This window comes from Bombina bombina, chromosome 6, assembly GCF_027579735.1.
Source record: "Bombina bombina isolate aBomBom1 chromosome 6, aBomBom1.pri, whole genome shotgun sequence".
NCBI classification, from domain to species: domain Eukaryota; kingdom Metazoa; phylum Chordata; class Amphibia; order Anura; family Bombinatoridae; genus Bombina; species Bombina bombina.
This window is the reverse complement of record NC_069504.1, coordinates 53,963,670-53,987,094: the sequence shown is the minus strand read 5'-3', so window position 1 is coordinate 53,987,094 and position 23,425 is coordinate 53,963,670. Positions and strand designations below refer to the sequence as shown.

General features: G+C 40.2%; 1 protein-coding gene across 1 annotated transcript in view; it reads right to left on the bottom strand.

The window, feature by feature from the left end:
* Nucleotides 1–3,163: 3,163 nt before the first annotated feature.
* The window catches only part of LOC128662589 (tubulin alpha-3 chain), a 31,643-nt gene continuing 11,381 nt past the window's right edge, over nt 3,164–23,425 (bottom strand). Inside the window, exons 3-4 of the mRNA XM_053716403.1 lie at nt 5,119–5,271; nt 3,164–4,345 (exon numbers count right to left, since the gene is read on the bottom strand). Coding sequence (XP_053572378.1) covers nt 3,372–4,345; nt 5,119–5,271 — 1,127 coding nt within the window. The 3' untranslated portion in view covers nt 3,164–3,371. The remainder of the gene's footprint in view (nt 4,346–5,118; nt 5,272–23,425) is intronic.

The window sequence follows — 23,425 nt, the reverse complement described above, 5'->3', positions numbered from 1 at the left end:
CAAAGAAGATAAAGCAAATGTGCCGTTTCCGAGACTCATGGAAAAAACACACATGCATTACAACAGTGACTGGTAACTATCATAGAGCGTATTGTACTCTGTGTAGGCGGGAGTTTGGAATTGGTCATGGTGGTGAAGGTGACATCAAAATTCACATATCTAGTGAAGGTCACAAAAATGCTGATCAGGCTGCAAAACAAAGTGGAATGCTTTCCAAAATTCATGATTCCCTCTAAGGATATGGCAATGCAAGAAGAAATAATAGCAGCTGAAATATCAATGGTTTACCATTCCGTGTGCCATAGTCATTCATATAGATCTTTAGACTGCACCATGAAACTTCTTCCCGTTATATTTCAGGATTCTGCTAAAGCCATTAAGATGTCATGTGGTCGAACCAAAGCTATAGCCATTATAACAAAAGTGCTGGCTCCTTAGTGTGGAAGCAGTAGTTAACGATTTGAAAAACAGTTATGCTTATTTTAGTGTTGCATCAGATGCATCTAACCATGGACACACTAAACTTTTCCCCTTAGTTCTGCGTTACTTTAAGCCTTCCAAAAGGAGTGGTAACAAGTTTGTTGTATTTTTATGAAGGTGATGAAAGTGCTGCTTCAATTACAGAACAAATTTTAAATGTGCTTAAAACAAATGGCCTATCTGTGGATATGAGGTCTGCATATTCTGCTGACAATGCAAGTGTGAACTTTAGTAAGCATAACGTTGTGTACCCGAAGCTTCATGCTGTAAATGATCGGATATTGCCAGGTGGCTGTTCAGCTCATATACTTCATAATACGGCTAAAAAGGCTTCAGATGTTTTAAATTTTTTATGTGGAAAGTCTCATTTTGAAATTATATAATTATTTTTCAATATCAGCCAAGAGAGTTGCCACACTGAAAGAAATGTTTGACTTTGTTGACCTTGAGTGGTCAGAACTTCACCATGTACCAACAAGATGGCTGTCTCTTTATCCAGCAATTGACAGTTTTAAAAAAAAAAATTGGCCAGCTGTAAAAGCTTACTTCCAAAGCATTGGTGATGATGAAACACCTAAAGTGATATGGCAATTTATTGTGGATTAAGACAGTGAGACAACAGAACTGGACCCGCCATCAGTTCCTGAGTTATATCTCCAGTTTTTACACAACTGCTTGCCTATTTTTCAGACAGCCATATTAAAACTGGAGCATATTGACTTGATTGCAGTTGATGTTTATGAGATGACAACAGTGAAAGGCAAACTAATCCAAAGATAAACCATTTTTTTGGACACCTTGTTGGGAAATCTTTAAAGAAATTACCTCATCTGCAAGCAAGAAAAATAGAATTCTAATTCCTAAACTTTTATCAAAAAGCTGTTCAGTATTTAGAACAGTGGTTTGATTTTTCAGAAAAAAAAAAACCCTATCTAAAATTCAGTGCTTAAATTGGAAGGAGAACCTTACGTTTGATGACCTGGTGGCAGCAGATGAAGCTCTGAATTTAGACTCTTTCAATAGATGACCTTTATGAGGAATATGCTTTTGTTTGTCCACACTTTGCAACAATTTTTACCAGTACTGAAGCGGATGATTAACTCAACACGGATGTTAAATGGTCAACTATATTCATGAAAGCTGGACCTGAAAAACTTCCAAACCTCTTGAAAGTGGTTGCATTTGTCATCAGCATTCCATGCTCAAATGCAGCAGTTGAAAGTCTTCAGCATGATGGGATTGTGCTGGTCTGACGAGGAATAGATTTAGAATTGATCTAATAAAATCTGAACTTCAGGTGAAAATCAATTTGGACATAGGTTGTAATTCTTTTACAGCTTCGTAAAAACGAAATAAAAACTCCTTCAATGCGCAAAAAGTGACAAGAAATACACATTTAGACATCAGTGTTGAAAACAAGATACTTAGCTGGTGCCATGTGGTCTAATATGGAAGGATTGGAGTACTATGAGAAAACAAAAAATTCTGTTACTTTATTGCAACTTGTTTTATCGTCTGTTTCTTAAGAGATGTCTAACACATTTTGAAGTATGATATGTTTAGGTAGACACTAGCTACTGAATGTTATCGGCAGCAATCACAAATACTAAAAACTGCACAGGCAGAAATATGTTTATAGCAATCTGAAGCATAAATGCGATACAGTGCACTATAATCAAAATAATAATCACCTTTTTTTATTGGGGCGGGGTGCATCCCTGAATGGCAGTTTGCATATGTGGTCACCCTAGTTCAAGGATTATAAATACATTATTTTAATGGCAAGTTTTTCTTTGTATGTTTTTTATTACATATTCTATGTTTTGCACTATGGGTATAGCACACTGCTCTCTCTTTAGAGCTCTAAAAAGAACAAACAAAAAACTACTTCTCACAGTTCAATATAGTATAATACTAGTTCAACCCATAGAAAACAAGCTCAGTGTGTATTCGGACTAGGAGTAAATAAGAGGGGGGGGACATGCACAGTAACAGTGCTGAACCCAGCAGACAAACATGTAACTAGAATTGCCGATCTCTTCATACAGTCCCATATCTCCTAAGGTGCAGCACAAGGCAAGCTACCAGTATTAGTGCTTTGGCAGATGTCCTTAGGAGTTTCATAATGCAGATTTTCTTTTTCCAATTCAAAAAGCATAAATCTACAAAATTGAAAGATGGAACTTTAGAAGAAAAAAATATATATAATCTTTTGTACAGTAAGCATTATACTTCTCTATAATCCTCTATGTATATTTTCTTAACTCTCTAGGTATACTTTGTTGAAGAGCATACCTAGGTTGGCTCAACAACATCAATGCACTACTACAAACCATCTGAACACATCAAGTGAGACAATTACAAAAGGCATGTGTGCAGCTACTAGTCACCAGCTAGCACAATGATTCTCCTAAGGCCACCAAGGCTTACTCTTCAAAAGATTTCAAAGGACATTGCTGGGGCAATAAAAAAAAAAAAAAATTACAAAAAAAAAAAATAGTCAGTCAACACTATGGCCCAAAGGATAAACCAATCTTTGTTTCTGAATTAAACTATTCACTCCACAGAGACCTAAAAACACCTATACCCATTCATGCCAAGTTTTAGAAATTAATTTTTGGGGCAAACAACCCCATTACCAATAGGTTATACTGTACCCTGGACAAGAACACCACAAGATAGCTTTATTGTTATGCATTTCTTTATTACCACAACAAATAATATTTAATACAGTAGGATATGAAGTCAAGGGCTTTACGTTTATCAATGAAAAGACAAGCCACAGCAATGATTCAGTATAAAATTAACTGACCTAGACTTATGTTATACAATTTTGTGTCACCTACATTTTTAAATTTATTCTGACTTCAATAGCACCACACAAACTCTGTTCAGTAATCATCCTCCTCTTCCTCTGCCCCATCACCAGATTCTGTTCCCACCTCTTCATAATCCTTCTCCAGGGCAGCCATATCCTCTCTTGCCTCAGAGAACTCCCCTTCCTCCATACCTTCTCCCACATACCAATGTACAAATGCTCTCTTTGAGTACATCAGGTCAAACTTGTGGTCTAACCTGGCCCAAGCCTCAGCAATAGCTGTAGTGTTGCTCAGCATACAGACAGCACGCTGAACTTTAGCCAGGTCCCCTCCTGGGACAGCAGTGGGAGGCTGGTAATTAATTCCCACCTTAAAACCAGTAGGACACCAATCAACAAACTGAATGGACCTCCTGGTTTTAATTGCAGCAATGGCCGCATTGACATCTTTGGGCACTACATCACCTCTGTATAATAAGCAGCAAGCCATGTATTTACCACGTCTAGGGTCACATTTTACCATCTGGTTGGAAAATTCAAAGCAAGCATTGGTTATTTCTGGCACAGATAGCTGCTCATGGTAAGCTTTTTCAGCAGATATTATAGGTGAATAGGTGACCAGTGGGAAGTGGATTCTAGGATAAGGCACCAAATTTGTTTGAAACTCTGTTAAGTCAACATTCAGAGCACCATCAAACCTTAAGGAAGCTGTGATAGAAGAGACAATTTGTGCAATTAACCTATTCAAGTTGGTATAAGAGGGTCTTTCAATGTCCAAGTTACGGTTGCAGATATCATAGATGGCCTCGTTGTCTACCATAAAGGCACAGTCTGAATGTTCTAAGGTTGTGTGGGTTGTTAGGATAGAATTATAAGGTTCTACTACTGCTGTGGAGACCCGTGGAGCAGGGTAGACTGAGAATTCAAGCTTTGACTTCTTGCCATAATCAACAGAAAGACGTTCCATCAACAATGAAGTAAAACCAGAGCCTGTTCCTCCTCCAAAGCTGTGGAAGACCAGAAATCCTTGAAGGCCACTACATTGATCTGCCTGCAAGAGATTATAAAACCGGTATAATTAGCACGCAGTGACAAACCATATTTTCATATTTGAAGTAACAGGAGAGGGCGGGAAACAAAATAAATTTATAAGTTTGGTTTACAGCATTTAACTATAAAACAGCTTTGAGTGCTTTAGAATGGACAGTAAAAATTAGACTTCTAAAATTCAGAGCATTCCATTTTAAATTTTTCAGTTAACTTCCATTATCTAATTTACTTTGCTTTTCAACAAAGGTTACCAAGAAAACAAACCTAGGTAAGCTCAGGAGTGCACTAATGGTAGCTAGCTGCTGAATGGTGGCTGCACTTAAATGCTCAGCTAGCTACCAGTAGTGCAATGCTGTTCCAACATAGGATACCAAGAAAAAGCAAATTTGCTCTTAAAAAGTACATAGAACATACAGATTGAATCTACTTTTCTGTCAGCCATAACAAAAACAAAAGAAAACCCTTCCTTTAAAGTTAAATAGGCGCTGGCCAACAAATTTAGGTTAAATCTCCATTAAAAAAAAAAAAAAAAAAAAAAACCTATCAAACCACAGGTAAAGACCATTTGTTCCTACTTAAGTGTCAGAAAGCTCATCATTTATTCTCACATTTGTGGCATTGGGTGTTTTACTAGCTTATGACCAAGAACAAAGCAAAGCTATGTACTTCACCGTGCAGATTATACAATTTTTAGAGTTGAACACAATGTAGAACAAATGTCTAATGAAAGTTATGTTTATTGGGAGGTTGTCTAGAAGAAATTCCTATACTTGCCATTTTTCTGATGCGGTCAAGCACGCCATCTATTAATTCCTTGCCGATTGTATAATGCCCCCGTGCATAGTTGTTAGCTGCATCTTCTTTACCAATAATAAGTTGTTCTGGGTGGAATAATGATCGGTACGTGCCTGTTTTTATCGAATCTAGATTAAGATAAGCATTTGTGTTACACAAAGGAAATAAACCCCAAGGAAAAATGGTTCATTTATACAATTATCTGTCAAGGTATTGCTAAGTGGCATTTGATAAACTACATATGTATCACAATTTAATAATTCAATTGAGCTAATATCTACTTGATATGAATGGATTTGTCTATAGCCACAGCAGAAATTGTAAAAGACCTGAATTCAAAACTTTTCAGCCTAGACTCCTCTCCCCACTCACTATGCAGATTACACTGTGATGTATATCAATAACTCAATTAAAATAATTTCCCTGACATGGTACCTAGATCAGGATGCTACCTGGGGTGAGGGGGATGCCAAGTCTGTTGCTTAGTCTAGATATGTACAGAATCTCAGGAAAGTAAGTAATTAGCACGTTTGATATCCAAATAAAGAGTTTCTTTTGAAGGTTTAATAGCACATTTTCCAGACGAAAATGTGTAACTCAGATAACAGCATATAGGAGGCCAAATGTCTAATTATTTGTGCCTAATCTTCATAATAATTTAAAATACATATGTATATATTAATACAATCTATGTATACACACTATACTATAGTGTGTATGGAATATACAGTATATATATATTAAAATGGAATACTAATCAAATTTAAATAGTTATGATTAATTACATCAGACTGCTACTCACAAGGTATGTATGTGATATTAAGATGAAGTGAAATATCTGTATTAAATACTATGGTTCCATGAAGAACAAATAATGAATATAATTACTACTAATAGGATACGAGAAATACACCCATGTTTAGTCTCTAATTGTGCATCTTCATTAGTAGTAGTAGTAGTAGTAGTAGTAAACAGTCCCATATAGGTTGACTAGATTGTTTATTAATACTAGAAAATATACACTTTAAAAAATATTAAAACTTAAGCAAATATTGATAATGAAACCGTTTTTCTATGTCTGCTTCCCTACGAAGGAAGCAAACTCGTATAACAACCAAAAGGGTTGACTGTTAAGAGGCATTCCCCAATAAACCAATGAGACAAGCTCCGAAAAGAGCGTATCCAAGCCTATTGAGTGATTAAGAAATGGGGAGGCGTTTGGTCTCAGACAAAAACTCCTTGCACAAAGAGAATGGGGGCTTTTTGCTGGAAATTTTCTTGGTGACTGTTGCAATTTTTGCTTACAGAGACACACTAGTGTGCGAACACCGTTTTCTGTAAGACAAATCCATTGGAACACTGGATAAGATGTTATCAGGACTAATTGTCTTCCAATTGTACATAATGCCCCTAAAAATTATGACAGACATATTTGGATATTGAACCCTTACCTGGAGCTGCTAAAGTATACGCGATAGTCTAGTACTTTTAAACCAAAAGGTATTATTCTATAGCTATAGTTAAAATTGTAGCCGTTATTTAAAAGGGTATTTTGTACTTTAAATTTATGTCCCAATGGCCTGTGTAGCTCAGAAAGTATATTGGTGCTAAATAATTTTATTGCTAGGAAAAGGTTTTGCGCTTTAATATTTGTAAGTCAGTCTCATTTATTGTGAAATCTTACCCCTCTCAGGCTGGCCAGGCTCCTGGAACTCACGGTCGGCCACAGAACACCCGCTAAATTTAACCCAGGTCGCTCCAGCAACTATGTGCCCCAGAGCTCTGCTCTTTTGGGGATTAGTAGCCCCTGGGGAGTACAAGGGGTGGGGGAATTGCCAGAGGGGAGCTCCTTTGGGAACCGGGGGTTTTGGACACCCCTAACTTCAACAGACTAACTCCCGTCCCCAGTAACGAACCATGCTGATTTTTGGACTGCAATCTGGGGACCGAGAGAGCTTTAAAATGACACCCTGGAAGTGCCGCCGCTCCACTGGGATCACCCTCAAACTGCCACCCATAGGTATTGAGATTATGTGGGACTGTGGCTCCTATGGAGGCGCAGGAATGGTGGGAAAATTGTGGGATTGCCCTTTGTGTTATCAAGATGAGCTCTGTGTATAAAAAGGAGTATGTTTTATAATGAAATCAGTTCTTTCTTAACCTGAATGCTAGTTTGTCTAGTTATTTGGGATACATAGCCTGTTCCAGGCAGAGAAAGGATCATCAGGCAGAGCTACCCAGTCTCGGTAGCTGGAGTCTGCCACAGGGTGGGACCCAGAGTACTGGTGCTGTCGGGCATCAGGGGTGGCTACAGGTTGTGGTCACTTGCCAGTTACATAGCTGCAGTCAGCAGGGAGGAAGCATGACCCCTTTTGGCGGAGCTACCCAGTCGGGGTAGCTGGGGTATCAGTCACATTGGCTGGCAGCGGTGGGATCTGCTTCTTTTACAAGGTTCCTGCTGACAGAGGAGACGTACCACAGTAGCCGGTAAATATGGAGGCAGAGTTCCTAGGAAGAGTACAAAACATGCTGACCGGAACAAAGGATCCTTGTTTGGAACAGGACGTTCTGGCATGGAGGAACCTTGCCCTCCGAGACCTTTGGTGGGAGGCTCTGCAACAGGAGCAGGAAAATGGAAAAGGTCCTCCCCACGAATGACACGAGATTCCGGGTTCGGTGGACCGTGAGACTGCCTTTCCTGGGAGAACAGCCAAAGAAGGAATGGCTAGCTGTTCTACATAGACTGATCCAGCAAGAGATGTGGGTGGAGGACGGCTATCGGGCCCTCCACAATGGCTCGCTATGCAAGCGCAGCTATGGCTGGAGGAAGGCTCCCCACAGAGGGCTTTGGCTTCAGCAGCCCTGGATTGCCGTTTACAAAAAAGGACAGAGGACCCACAGTTTGGGAGCGAGACAGACCAGGGTCTGGAGGATATCTCTGGGCTCCAAGAGGAACTGCTGGATCTCTTGGAGACCTGGCTGCTGGACCATCTGGATTTTATAATTGACCAGGAAGAGGCACTGGTCAAGGAATACAAGAGGCTGCTGGATCTCACTAAGCAGCATGCCAGGGGCATACAGATCTGGGGTGCAGCCCTCTGTGATTCATGGAGCTTGACCGTGGAGGAGTGGCAGCAAAGAAAAAGGGAACCAGGGCTGCGGGATCCTGATCAGCAGTCTGGTTCTGAGCTTATATAGACTTGGACAAGGGAGCCACCCCAGCAGAAGTGCTGACAACAGGGCAGAGAGCCGCCGGCCTCTGCCCAGCACCTGTAGCAGCTCCAGGAAACCTGGGAGCAGAGGTAGTCATCCTCCCTCCCCTTCCATCTCTACCTGCAAGGGGTTCTCTGTAGGTCAATAACTGTCCCCAGCAGCAGAACCCCTTCCCGGGAGTGGAGACAGTCAGTCTCTCTCCCCAGCGGCAGAGCCGGGAGAGGAGACAGTCAGTCTCTCCCCAGTGGCAGAGCCATCCCCTGGGAGCAGAGGTAGTCATCCTCCCTCCCCGTAGACAGAACCCCTTCTCGGGAGAGGAGACAGTCAGTCTCTCTCCCCAGCGGTAGAGCCATCCCTTGGGAGCGGAGGTAGTCGTCCTCCCTACCCTTACAGAGAAACCCTTGCAGGGAGAGACTGGTATCGATATCTCTCCCCAGCGGCCAAATCCCTTTCTGGGAGAGGAGACAGTTGGTCTCTCTCCCCAGCGGCAGCAGTTTCTCTAATGGAGCGGAAGTAGCAGACCTCCCTCCCCAGCGGTAGATCTCCTCAGGAGACGAGACAGACGGACTCTCCCCTCAGTAGCTTGGCAGGGTCTCTACCCTTTTCTTGTCCCAGAGTATTTCTCACAGGGAGCAGGCGTTGCATTGGGCAAGGAGTATAAAAGTGTATTCAGTTGGTGCCACATGTTTGGGCACCCGAGCTTTACCTGCCCCACCAAGGAGCAACCTCCCCTTTGGTCTGGGGTGGGAATACAGCAGGGAAACCGGCACTAGCTTTGTTTGTGGGTGGGTCACAGAGAGAGGCAGTGTGGTCATAGAACTTAAGGACACTAGAACTTGTGGGACAGCAATTGTTTTGGAGCCGGCCTTAGAAAACTTGTTCGGGACGTTGTCTTATGTGACTATCCCTGTGCCCAGGGTATAAACATCAGCAGGAACCCCCCAGGATGCCCCAAGCTCAGGAGAGATGGGATAACCTCTCCCAGCAACCGAGAAGTGGAGGGGGGAGAAGATGTCACGGATACCAGATGGCTAAGGCTATCCCCTACCCCCCTACAACCTCACCCCTGTTTCTCAGTGGTTTTGGGCTCCTCAGAGCAACCACCATCTCTGGAAGCCGTTTGCTTTGGCTTGTTTTTGTGTTCAGAGAAGAGTTGGTTTATGACCAGGAAAACCCTCCTAGGCTGGCCGGGGTCCTGGAACTCCCGTTTGGCCGCCTCACAACGGACACCCGCCTAACCCCTCTCAGGCTGGCCAGGAACTCACGGTCGGCCACAGGACAGCAGAACACCCGCTAAATTTAACCCAGGTCGCTCCAGCAACTATGTGCCCCAGAGCTCTGCTCTTTTGGGGATTAGTAGCCACTGGGGAGTACAAGGGGTGGGGGAATTGCCAGAGGGGAGCTCCTTTGGGAACCGGGGGTTTTGGACACCCCTAACTTCAACGGACTAACTCCAGTCCCCAGTAACGAATCATGCTGATTTTTGGACTGTGAAATCTGGGGACCGAGAGCTTTAAAATGACACCCTGGAAGTGCTGCCGCGCCACCGGGATCACCCCGAAACCGCCACCCATATGTATTGAGTTTATGTGGGACTGTGGTTCCTATGGATGCACCGGTCAGTCTGGAGGGACGGGAATGTTGGGAAAATTGTGGGATTGTCCTTTTTGTAATCAAGATGAACTGTGTGTATAAAAGGAAAGGAGTGTGTTTTACAATAAAATCAGTTCTTGCTTAACCTGAATGCTAGTCTGTCTAGTTATTTGGGTTGGCTCCAGCTAAAATCACTTTCCTGGGCTACATAGCAGCCTGTTCCAGGCAGAGAAAGGATCATCAGGCAGAGCTACCCAGTCTCGGTAGCTGGAGTCTGCCACAGGGTGGGACCCTGAGTACTCGTGCTGTCGGGCATCAGGGGTGGCCACAGGCTGTGGTCACTTGCCAGCTACATAGCTGCAGTTGGCAGGGAGGAAGCAGGAACCCTTTTGGCGGAGCTACATAGTCGGGGTATCCGTCACAGGGACCACTTCCATAATTGATCATTTAGAGGCTTATGTAAATGCTCTAGCTGTATTAAATATAAATAATGGGCAATCTAAAATTGAATTTCTGCCATGGGTATTTGAGCCTAAGCATCACAAATTCTTTGCTTCACTAAAAAGAAATGAATTTTAATTATTGGAGCAAAGTAAAGTGACAGTGCAAAAGGGAATTCGGGCCATATTGCACCAAAATAGCTGCTAAAATGTCTATACAATTTGAAGTGTGGCGCAAGTCAAAGCCCAATCAAATTCCTTTCTGCACTAACACATTTACAGTATGGCGGCTATGGCTGAAGACTACCCCATATTTAAAAAGCTCTAAATTTGTTAACATATTATGAATCCTTGCCCTCACATCAAAATATATCTGGCTAGAGATTTTGATGATAACTGCTCATTGAATTGACTGATCAGAGAGTACAAAGTTGCTCTATTCAGCATTCCAGTGAACAGGGGGTTCAAAAGAGAGCCAAGGCCCAGCCCTAAAATTGTGGCAGAAACTAGGGTGTCACCTAGCCCCCTAAATTTAGAGTAAAAAAAAAAAAAAAAAAAAAAAAAAAAAACCTTATGCAGAGGGTTGCCAGAGAAAACAGGCCCTCACCACAAAGTTGTCTGCCCCTCCCCCACCAAGGGCTGAGGTGCAGAGGGAATATACTCAAGATGGGGGGGCATACCCAAATAAATAGGTAACCCAAAAGATGAATACCCACAAGGTAGCTTGTACAAAGTGTGCTAACTCAGTACGCAGAATGAGACAAAAGAGAAAGGGCGCCTCCTAGCAGTTAGAGACAGTCTAGTCCAAAATAAACTCATGATTCCTATAGAGAATGTCATTTTAAACAATTTTCCAATTTACTTTTATCACCAATTTTGCTTTGTTTTCTTGGTATTCTTAGTTGAAAGCTAAACCTAGGAAGTTCATATGCTAATTTCAAAGCCCTTGAAGGCTGCCTCTTCTCACAGGGCATTTTGAGAGTTTACCACTAGAGGGTGTTAGTTCATGTGTGTCATATAGATAATACTGTGCTCACGCACGTGGAGTTCAGGGGAGCCATCTCTGATTGGCTAAAATGGATGTCTGTCAAAACAACTGAAAGGGGGAAGTTTGCAGAGGTTTAGATACAAGTAATACCAGAGGTAAAAAAGTATTTATATGCTGGTTGTGCAAAACTAGGGAATGGGTAATAAGATTATCTTTTTAAACAATAATTCTGGTGTAGACTATCCCTTTAAAATTAATTATGTACACTATTTACTAATATGAGTCAAGCATTGACGGCTCAGCACCCAAATAGTCCTTTTTTAGGGGTACAGCCAGTGGCCAGCAGTGGGCCACAGGCAGTCATAAAGAGAGGGGAGAGAAATACCAAATTAAATAAATGTCAATAATGGTACTAATCATGTTCTCTCACTACAGCCCAGAAATGAAGGCCTGGCTGATGACGGCTGTCCTCAGCATGGAAGCTCTAATGAATCTCTCCTGCAGTTGTCCCTAAACCTTATTCCCACAAATGCAGTACACAGGAACCCCGTCATCCCTATTAGAGGCAGTGACCAGTAAGAGTGAAAATTCTTCTGCATCAGGTAAAGGTTGATACAGGTAAAACGTGGCGAAGCCCACAAATGTGTAAACATGCAAATTGTGTGTGAAATGGTAGAAACAGTATGGAATTTAGTATCCTCCTTGTGGAGAGATATGGTTAATACATAAAGGGGAGATCACGCAATTCCTTGCAGAAATTGAGAGAATTAAGGATGATTTATTTAGCTCTATACAAGTGCATGACCTTAGCAAATCCAAGTATGCCAAAATGAACTTAACAGGAAGCTAGCTATATAAGCGAAGGATTATTGGCCCAGATAGCTGAACCTATGGTGAATAAATCTCGTTCTCCCCAAAATCACTGGGTCCATGACAACTCTGAAAGCTATAACATCACAGCTAAGTGCTTATTATCTATCTCCATAGGTAATAAATCAGCGAAACACCTGTTTTTAGTTTTAAATAATCCCCATAATCAAATATACATTGGCAATGATCTCTTACATAGATATGCCATACAAATAGATATAATTAACCTTTGCCTCTAGATCAGGTTAAAGGGGGACCCTGAAATATTTTAGGATGAAAATGCAGCCCTGAAAGCAAACCAGCAAATGCTGTGACTATGCATGTCTAGCGATATTGTAATCCCTGCTGGGGGGGGGGGGGGGGGGATGGAGCCAGAAATTAACTTCTGAAGCAGTAATTTGCATCTCCCAGAGAATGCAAAATATGGGTATAACAAAGACACATACTCCTATGGTAAATATTGGAACTATTCCAATACATGTTATGGTGCATAACATGACCCCACAGGATATAACCTTATCCAAGGGAACTACCATAGGATATGCTCTGGAATCTAGAATAATGGAATTGGGCTACTACCTGAAATGTACTTAACTGAAGAACAGTTAATAGAACAATCCTCTGCATCCATGCCAGAAGGATTATTTACAATTCAGAAAGGGCACAAACACGTCAATTTATGACACTTGTACCTATTAACATACAATTATATCAAAGCCCCATGTTGAAAGTCACTGATAGTGCAAAAAACCCCAAAAACATACAGATATGTCCTCAGCGTGAATGATGGCTGAACTCCTCTTCACAGAAGATACTGGATAAACTGTAAAATAGAAGGAGGGGAACCTCATGTGTAGAATCACCAAGCCAAAAGAGCCAAAATGGTACTCACATTTAAAATAAGCACCACAATGTACTAATGGAAGCAGACTGACATAATATGGTGTGTCAGTACACCCACTCAGGATATCCTCGCCAGGTGTGTCCAATGGAGTCAAGACAACAAAGGAAACCACATGTGCAGATCAACCAAATAGATGGAACAATGGAGATAATTATGCCAAATGGGTACACACACACAATGTCCAATAGCACACCTATGTGCTGGTAGATGCAGACTGATAATTTTAGATTCGGGCATATCAGCTCAACCACTCCAGGTGTTGCCAATGATATTTACAATTCAATCTATTTACCCGTTCAGAGGAAGGCATCTGTAAAATTGAAGAAGCCTCCCTGGTATTTGATCAGCCGATCATAGAGCAAGAATACCCCAATACCCAGAATCCTGGGGGTAATGTAAATTATAATCAAGCCTATGAGATGGGACAGCCTGAAATCTTTCCTGGATTTCAGCAAATAGTCAGAGCAAATTTACTTAGCTAATGGCTGTTCCAGTGATGAACGCCAACAGCTACGAGAACTCCTGATGGAGTAAAAGGACATTTTTGCTAGGGATTCTTATGTCTGTGGGACTACAGTCCTGCACATTGCAAGAATCCAAACAGATCCCAATGCACCACCTGTATTTGTTAATCATATGAGGCTAAGGGAAGCCTGTATTGTTTCTCTTGCAGAAATAAGGAACTTGGAAGAGGAGTATTATCCGACAGGTGCATTGCTCTTATAATAATCCTATTCTAGGTGTTCTTAAAGGGACACTGAACCCACATTTTTTCCTTTCGTAATTCAGAGAGCATGGGATTTTAAGCAACTTTTTTTATTATTTGCTCCCATTATCAAATTTTCTTCATTCTCTTGGTATCTATTTGAAATGCAAGAATGTAAGTTTAGATGCCGGCCCATTTTTGGTTAACAACCTGGGTTGTTCTTGCCGATTGGTGGATAAATTCATCCACCAATAAAAAGTGCTGTCCAGAGTCTGAACCAAAATAAAGCTTAACCCCTTAACGACTGAGGACGTGCAGGGTACGTCCTCAGAAAAAAGGCAGTTAACGCCTGAGAACGTACCCTGCACGTCCTCAGTGTGGAAAGCAGCTGGAAGCAATCCTGATCACTTCCAGCTGTTTTCCGGTTATTGCAGGATGCCTCGATATTGAGGCATCCTGCAATAACATTTTTTACCCCTCCGGTGCAGAGAGAGCCACTCTGTGGCCCTCTCTGCACCGGACATCGATGGCCGCATTCGTTGGTGGGTGGGAGCTGAAGTGGGAGGTGGGTGGGCGGCCATCGATGGCTTCTTGGTCAGAGAGGGGGGCGGGATCCACTTACACTACAGAAACGTTTTTTTTTTATTATGGGGAGAAAGGAGGGATAAAATCCCTGATTAAAGTAATCTAAGGGATCTGGGAGGGGGTGGGGGAAGCTACACTGCAGAAAAAACAAAAATTAAAAAAAATAGACATTTTTACATGCAAACTGGGTACTGGCAGACAGCTGCCAGTACCCAAGATGGCCCCCAATAAGGCAGAGGGGGAGGGTTAGAGAGCTGTTTTGGGGGGGGGATCTTACACATCAGCATATGTAAATATGCTATATATAAAAAAAGGATACCTTTTATTTTAGTACTGGCAGACTTTCTGCCAGTACTTAAGATGGCGGGGACAATTTTTGGGGTGGGGGAGGAAAGAGAGCTCTTTGGGAGGGATCAGGGGGTCTGATGTGTCAGGTGGGAAGCTGATCTCTACACTAAAGCTAAAATTAACCCTGCAAACTCCATACAAGCTACCCAATTAACCCCTTCATTGCTGGGCATAATTCACGTGTTGTGCGCAGTGGCATTTAGCGGCCTTCTAATTACCAAAAAGCAACACCAAATCCATATATGTCTGCTATTTTTGAACAAAGGAGACCCCAGAGAAGCATTTACAACCATTTGTGCCATAATTGCACAAAATGTTTGTAAATGATTTCAGTGAGAAATCTAAAATTTTGAAACATTTAACGTTTTTCTTTATTTGATCGCATTTGGCGGTGAAATGGTGGCATGAAATATACCAAAATGGGCCTAGATCAATACTTTGGGTTGTCTACTACACTACAGATAAAATTACCCCAAAAAGCTCCCTACATGCTCCCTTATTAACCCCTTCCCTGCTGTGCATAATACACGCATGGTGCGCAGTGGCATTTAGCGGCCTTCTAATTACCAAAAAGCAACGTCAAAGCCATATATGTCTGCTATTTCTGAACAAAGGGGATTCCAGAGAAAAATTTACAACCATTTATGCCATAATTGCACAAGCTGTTTGTAAATAATTTCAGTGAGAATCCTAAAGTTTGTGAAAAAAATGTGTGAAAAAGTGAACAATTTTTTTTATTTGATCGCATTTGGTGGTGAAATGGTGGCATGAAATAAACCAAAATGGGCCTAGATCAATACTTTGTGATGTCTTCTAAAAAAAAAAAAATATATACATGTCAAGGGATATTCAGGTATTCCTGACAGATATCAGGGTTCCAATGTAACTAGCGCTCATTTTGAAAAAAAGTGGTTTGGAAATAGCAAAGTGCTACTTATATTTATTGCCCTATAACTTGCACACAAAAAAAAGCAAAGAACGTGTAAACATTGGGTATTTCTAAACTCTGGACAAAATTTAGAAATTATTTAGCATGGGTGTTTTTTGGTGGTTGTAGATGTGTAACAGATTTTGGGGGACAAAGTTAGAAAAAGTGTATTTTTTTCCATTTTTTCCTCATATTTTATATTTTTTTTTATAGTAAATGATAAGATATGATGAAAATAATGGTATCTTTAGAAAGTCCATTTAATGGCGAGAAAAACTGTATATAATATGTGTGGGTACAGTAAAAGAGTAAGAGGAAAATTACAGCTAAACACAAACACTGCAAAAATGTAAAAATAGCCTTGGTCCCAAATGGACAGAAAATGGAAAAGTGCTGTGGTCATTAAGGGGTTAAATGCCTTTTTCAAATTAAGATAGCAAGAAAAGAAAAATTTATAAAAGTAAATTAGAAAGTTGCATGCTCTATCTGAATCACGAAATAAATTTTGGGTTCAGTGTCCCTTTAAGCCTAATGGACAATGGCGTTTGTGTGCTGACTTAAGACAGCAAAACAATCAAGTGTACATGTGTAGCACAGATGCAGGAATCTAAAAATATTCACTGCCATTGATTGTGCGCAGGGATATCGGACCATCAAAAAGGTACACGAGGAGGACCAGTATAAGCTAGCGTTTTCCTTCCAGAAGGTCCAATATGAATTCCAAAGACTTCAGTTTGGATACATAAATTCAGGAATAAATTTGCTGTATTCATGCATAAGGCTATGCCTGATGCACTGGAAAGGTGGACGCTATCCTATGTTGATAATGTGTTAATCAAAAGCACCAACTTTGAAAAACACATCACAGAACTTAAACATGTCTTCAGCCAACTTAAAAAGGGCAGGTGTCAAGTTATCCCTACAAAAAGCTCAATGGTGCCGCACTCGTGTAAACTTCTTGGGACATGAAGTTACTTCTAAAGGGTTAAATCCTCAGAAGAAAAAAGTGGAAGCTATAAATTCTAAGAACCCAACTAACTTAAAGGGACACTGAACCCAAATTTTTTTCTCTCATGATTCAGATAGAGCATGCAATTTTAAGCAACTTTCTAATTTACTCCTATTCATTTTTCTTTGTTATCTTGCTATCTTTATTTGAAAAAGGCATCTAAGCTTTTTTTCTTGGTTTAGAACTCTGGACAGCACTTTTATTGGTAGATGAATTTATAAACCAATCAGCAAGGACAACCCAGGTTGTTCACCAAAAATGGTCCGGCATCTAAACTTACATTCTTGCATTTCAAATAAAGATACCAAGAGAATAAAGAAAATTTGATAAGAGTAAATGAGAAAGTTGCTTAAAAATGTCATGCTCAGTTCAGTGTCCCTTTAAAGGAATTAAGATCATGCCTGTGTATGACAAATTCTCACAAATTTATTGCTAATTATGCAGAATTAGCTAAACCACTGCTACTTCTAAAGAAGAATGTGAAATGGCACTGAAGTGAGGCTCAAGAGACAGCCGTAAGAGCTGAAGAGAAAACTCCCTCAAGCACCTTGCTTAGCTTACCCTGAAGGGGGTAAACCTTTCTACTTAGACAGGTTACACAGGTGTAAGCATGATAATTTAAGCAAAGTCATTGCTTATGCAAGCAAAACTATCCCCAGTAGAAATAAAATTTAGTGATTGCGAAAAAGCCCCATCTACTGTATGGGCTTTACAAAATTTCCGCAGCTATATACAGGGCGAGAAAATTATTGTAGAAATGGCCCAGCCTTTGCTATATCTGCAAAGTGAGAATAAGAGATGGGAACCTGTCCAATAGTTGCATAACAGCTTGGACTCTTTCCTTACAAGGCTGGCCTTTAGAAATTCCCTATAAGCAAAACAGAAAATCCAGTCATACAGGGGCTTTCAGAACTCCATGACTACTGCTAAGATCATGGGGAAGAGTTATTAGAAGATGGATTTCCTGGAGGAACAATTGCTTTCCCTATATAAAATATACAAGGACCTTTGTCAAACATTACCTTGGGTATATGTTGATGGTTGTTCTTACCATGCCACTATTTATCATGAACGCAGATTAGTCGCTGGCATTGGTATAACTTGGGCAAATGAATTCTTAAATATTTCTGTAGGTTTCAACATTGGACCAAGATCCAGTCAAGTTGCAGAACTAACTTCTGTTCTAAAAACCATTGCGATGGCTATTGAACAAGGTATTCATGATTTTGTTATTGTTACTGACTCAAATTATATCAGTGACAGTTTTGTTGAATACCTGCCAACTTGGAAAAGAAATGGCATGCAGAAAACCAACAAACCAGTCAAACATGGCAAGTTCTGCGAGATTGATAATCTAATGGTGTCCAATGGGTTAACCATACACTGGAAAAAGACCAAGGGTCATTCCAGAATTCAAGGTCCTGATAAGGAAGGCAATGATCTTGCAGATTCATTAGCCAAACAAGGAGCCATAACTGGAGAGCTCCCTAATATTGAACATTTAATGGGTGCAATTCATGTAGAAACCATTACTAGAAACCAGGCTGAACATCAAAGTGAGCCTAACCTGGTACAAGGGAGTCAGGATTCTCCTAGCGAGGACCTGATCACTAGTTGAAACTACCCCCATTATAGGTATTTTCTATAAACATAGAAAATCCTGAAAACAACCCCATCTCAAAAGAGGATGGTATTGGTAAGGAAGAGATCTCAGAATCTTAATGAAGTCCAAATCACAATTCAAATTGCATGATGGTTAATTAGACCCTCCAAAACTGGTATCCAGCAATGGGTGGTACCTACCCAGTTCAGGGGTCTCATGCTCCCACATCTGGTCATCATGGCACCAAACATAAATATGCATGACTACACCTTTTTGCAGCATTTGTTGAAGGATGTTCAAATGTACTGTCAAAGTTGTTAAATCTTTCCACAGTTCCAACCCACTGCGCCAACATATAGAGCACCATTGCAGAAAAGGGGGATGGTAATGCCATGGTCAGATATACAAATTTATTTTATTGGTCCAGTAACTAGGTCATCAAGAGGTAAGATACAAGTTGACAGTGACATGCCTGTTCACTAAATGGGTAGAGTGCATCAGTGCACTAACAGTAGTGCTGAAACATGCGCAGCATTGCTCATCAACCACGTGTTTCCAAGATTTGGTTTACCCCAGCTAATCGAATCCAATTGGGGACCCACTTCGGTAGCAAAGTGATGACCAAAATACTAGAGGTTAAAAGAAAGCTCCATATAGAGCCGCCTCAAGTGGTGGTGTAGAGCGTTACAACCAGTCCATTGTCAAAATCCTCAAAGTGTGTGAGAGAAACAGGCAAGAACTGGGATATAAAATTACCTCTAGTCCTAACGGTGTTAAAGGGACAGTATACACTCATTTTCATATAACTGCATGTAATAGACACTACTATAAAGAATAAGATGCAGATACGGATATAAAAATACAGTATAAAATGATTTAAAAACTTACTTAGAAGCTTTCAGTTTAGCTCTGTTGAAAAGGCAGTTGGAAAGCCCACTGCAAGTGGGAAATAAGACACTCTCCCCTCCTTTTGCATATGAAAAGACCCTTTACACAAACAGGAGCAAGCTGGAGAAGGTAGCCAACGGTATTCAAATAAAACTTTGGGGCTTGGTTAGGAGTCTGAAAATCAGAGCAATGTTATTTAAAAATAAGCAAAATTATAAAAAAAAAAAAAAAAAAAAACTTTATGGGCTTTATAAATAGATCTACAAAACATTTACGCAAAGAAAAGAAAAAAAATTAGTGTATAATGGCCCTTTAAGAGCAACACCAAGTAGTGCTACTAAGTTGTCACCTTTTGAATTGATGACTGGTAGAAGAATGGTTCTACCGAAACATTTACTGTACCGTACATCAGACCAGAACTTAATAAATGCAACTACTACACATCAATGTGTGGATAACTTAAGGAAGCACCTGCAATATGCTTTTGCTCAAAAGTAACAGAGGTGGTGGCAACTGCCGCTAAAACCTATTATGATCTCAAAACTTCCAAAAAAGGAATATGAAATTAATGATAAAGTTTATCGTAACTTTGGAAGAGATCAAGTTAAGGAGAAGAAATTTCTTCCATCATGGAAGGGTCCTTTTGTCATTACTGACAAAGTCTCCAGTTGCCCCTAAAAAAAAAAAAAATGCTTTTATGGATAAGTGGGTCCATATTAATGAGTTGCGAGCGTGCCATCCTATATCCCAACTCAGAGGGAGAATTAAAAAAAAAAAAAAAAAAAAAAAAAAGTGCGATTCCCCCAAGAACACAAGTATTGCAGTTTAAACAAAAATAAGCAGGGGTGAAGCTACAGGGGGTGCAGAGGACGCAACTGTGACTGAGGGTGGGGGCCCAGCTTAAAAAAAAAAAAAAACCCACGTTGACCTGCCACTGACATGCGAGTGACATGCCTCACTAGTGTCTGCTACCCATTGGCGTTTGTGCATGCATGTGACTGTATGCATGCGACTGCATATTTGTGGAACCAGCAAATTACAAACCTTGTTACTACAGCATAGGGGGCAGGGGGTAAACAGTGTCACTAGACAGTACCACTATATACAGTACGGGGAGGCTGAACCATGTGTCAGACTACTGTAGTCACTCTATAAAGTACTGGGGTGGGTAGGGTCAGGCCAGCTATCTCACCGGCAGATTACGTACTGTCACTAACTCACTATATACTAATACAGTACTGGTGTGTTACAGTGTCACTATATACAGTAATATGGGGTCAGACCATCTCACAGACGGGCACAGGGTACCTCCTTTTGCAGATATGTAATCTGATTCACATTTCTTTTTTCTCTGTTAAATGTAAAAAAAAAAATAATCAGATTCACCTATTTTTTTGGGGGGGGTAGGGGGGCCCTTCTTAGATTCTTGCATCTGGGCCCTGTGGTTTCTAGTTACACCACTGGGAATAAGATGTCTAGCTAAAGAGCATAAATGAGGATTCGAAAGTAACACTCTTTGTAGGTCTATGATGCATACTGCTAGTACACTCACCAATTACCACTGGATTTTAAGTCAATTCCAATACATGTGTCCTACAATATATTAAAATGGAAAGGGGGATTTCTGTTGAGGTATTGCTGAGTGGCATTGGATAAACTACATATGTATCACATAATTTAATAATTCAATTGAGCTAATATCTACTTGATGTGAATTGATTTGGCTATAGCCACAGCAGAATTGTAAAAGACTTGAATTCAAACCTTTCAGCCTAGACCCCCTCTCCCCACTCACTATGCAGATTACACTGATGTATATCTAAATAACTCACTTAAAATAATTGCCCTGACATGGTACCTAGATCAGGGCTACCTGGGGTGAGAAGGACGCAGAGTCTGTACCTTAGTATAGATATGATCAGAATCTCAGGAAAGTAATTTGCACGTGTATGATACCCAAAATAAGTTTTTTGAAAGGTCTAATATACATATTAGTCTGGAAAATGTGCTGGCTCAGATAGCATATAGGAGGCCAAATCTCAAATTATTAGTGCCTAATCTTCATAATTTAAAATACTCAGATTGTATTAAAAATGCCTATATATGTATTGATCTGAAAACTATACTATGTTGGATAAATGTCTGCTAAATTAAATATAAATAGCTGCATTGGTAGATTTAAAATGGTTAACTAATTTCAAAATAAATAACATTCTTTTGTTTTCCTTCAGACATCTGAGGTACAAATTAGGTTCCAAATATAACTAGTAGATACTGGTATATAAATGCCTATAAGATGTGTGCCCTGAATTAATCATCTAGCTTATACACTAAATATAAGAATATCCAGATATGCAATAATTATAGTAAATTGAATAAGATCAGATACAAAAATATCTAATTGCTACAGAACTCTATTGCAGGTATGTATTGAATATACTGTATTTATATTTAAATGTGATTAGTATTTCATTTTAATATAGTTATGATTAATTACATCAGACTGCTACTCACAAGTTATGTATGATATTAAGATGAAGTGAAATATGTATATATTAAATACTATGGTTCCATGAAGAACAAAGAATATAATTCCTACTATTATGATACAAGAAATACCCCATGTTTAGTCTGGAATTGTGCATCTTCAGTAGTATTAAACAGTCCCATGTTGACTAGATTGTTTATCAATACTAGAAAATATAGTATATTACATACACTTTAAAATATACATATATTAAACGGTAGCAAATATTGATAATTAAACTGTTTATGTCTGCTGCCCCCTGATGGAATAAAACTGGTATAACAGCAAAAAGGGTTGACTGTAAAGAGGCATTTCCCAATAAACCAATGAGAGACAAGCTCCGAAAAGAGCGTATCCAAGCCTATTGGGTGATTAACGGTCAGGAGTTTGATCTCGGACAAAAAACTCATTGCACAAAGAATGGGGGCTTTTTGCTGGAAATTTTCTTGGTGACTGTTGCAATCCTGCTTACAGAGACACAAGTGTGTGAAAAGTTTTCTGTAAGACAAATCCGTTGGGACACTCTTTGTGCATAATTCCCCTAAAAATTATGACAATAGACATTTGGATATTGAACCCTCACCTGGAGCTGGTAAAGTATACACAATTGTTAAAGGGACATTGTGACGCGAGTCCCCAAAATCTGAGGGCCTGTTATGGAACATTCTTTGGGCAGGAGGTATATGGGCTTAAGGATTCCCAGAGACTGCATGGAAATGTGGAATTTTATATGCTGGACACCCCATGTACTTTCATAACTCTATGTCCATGTCACCCTGTATCCATAAATACAGGATGGGTACAGGGTGTGAGTGCCCCTTGTGGGAGCAATTGTGACTATAAACCAAGTGGGCATAAAAGACTTAATAGTTGAGAGCCGTTTTTATATTCTGTAATAAGATGTATTTTATTTACGTTTCTAATCTGATTGTGTCTCAGGAGTCTGTCTGGATAAACTGATTGTGTTCCTGTGTCATTATGTTAACTAGACTGCCCAAAATCAGATTGTCTGAGTAAACTTTCCTCCCCAGTTAATTAACTTGATATGTTAATCTGTTTTACCTGTGAATAGACTATTGTTAGAAGTTTGCTGTATTGTTCATACGTTTGCTTTACTGTTTAACCAATTCTCTGTAACATGAAGCTCTGATTCTTGAATGCCAGGGTGTATAAATGTGTGTGCTGCTTTTAAATAAAGAGTTCAGACCACTGAGTGTTGCCTCAGTTCTGTTCCCCTCCATAACTTTAGACTGCGGTTAAAGGGAGATACCAGGAGCTATTGCTCTGGTTAAAGGGATGTCCAGGACAAGGGAAGTGTTCTGACAAAGGTACTCATTCGGGGTACCAGGCAGTCCGTCAGACATTAAACCCAGACCATTTCTCTCATTCAGATAGAGAATACAGTTTTAAAAAGTTTCCAATTTACTTCCATTATCAAATCTGCTTTGTTCTCATGTTCTTGGTTGAAGGGATACCTAAGTAGGTAGCATGCACATACCCGAAGCACTACATGACAGGAAATAGTGCTCCTGCTAATGTATAACATTGTTGCAAAACTGCTGCCATATAGTGCTGTAGACACGTGCACACTCATGAGCTTACATCTCAGCTTTTCAGCAAACAAGAAAACGAATAAAATTTGATAACAGAAGTGAATTGGAAAGCCGTTTAAAATTGTAT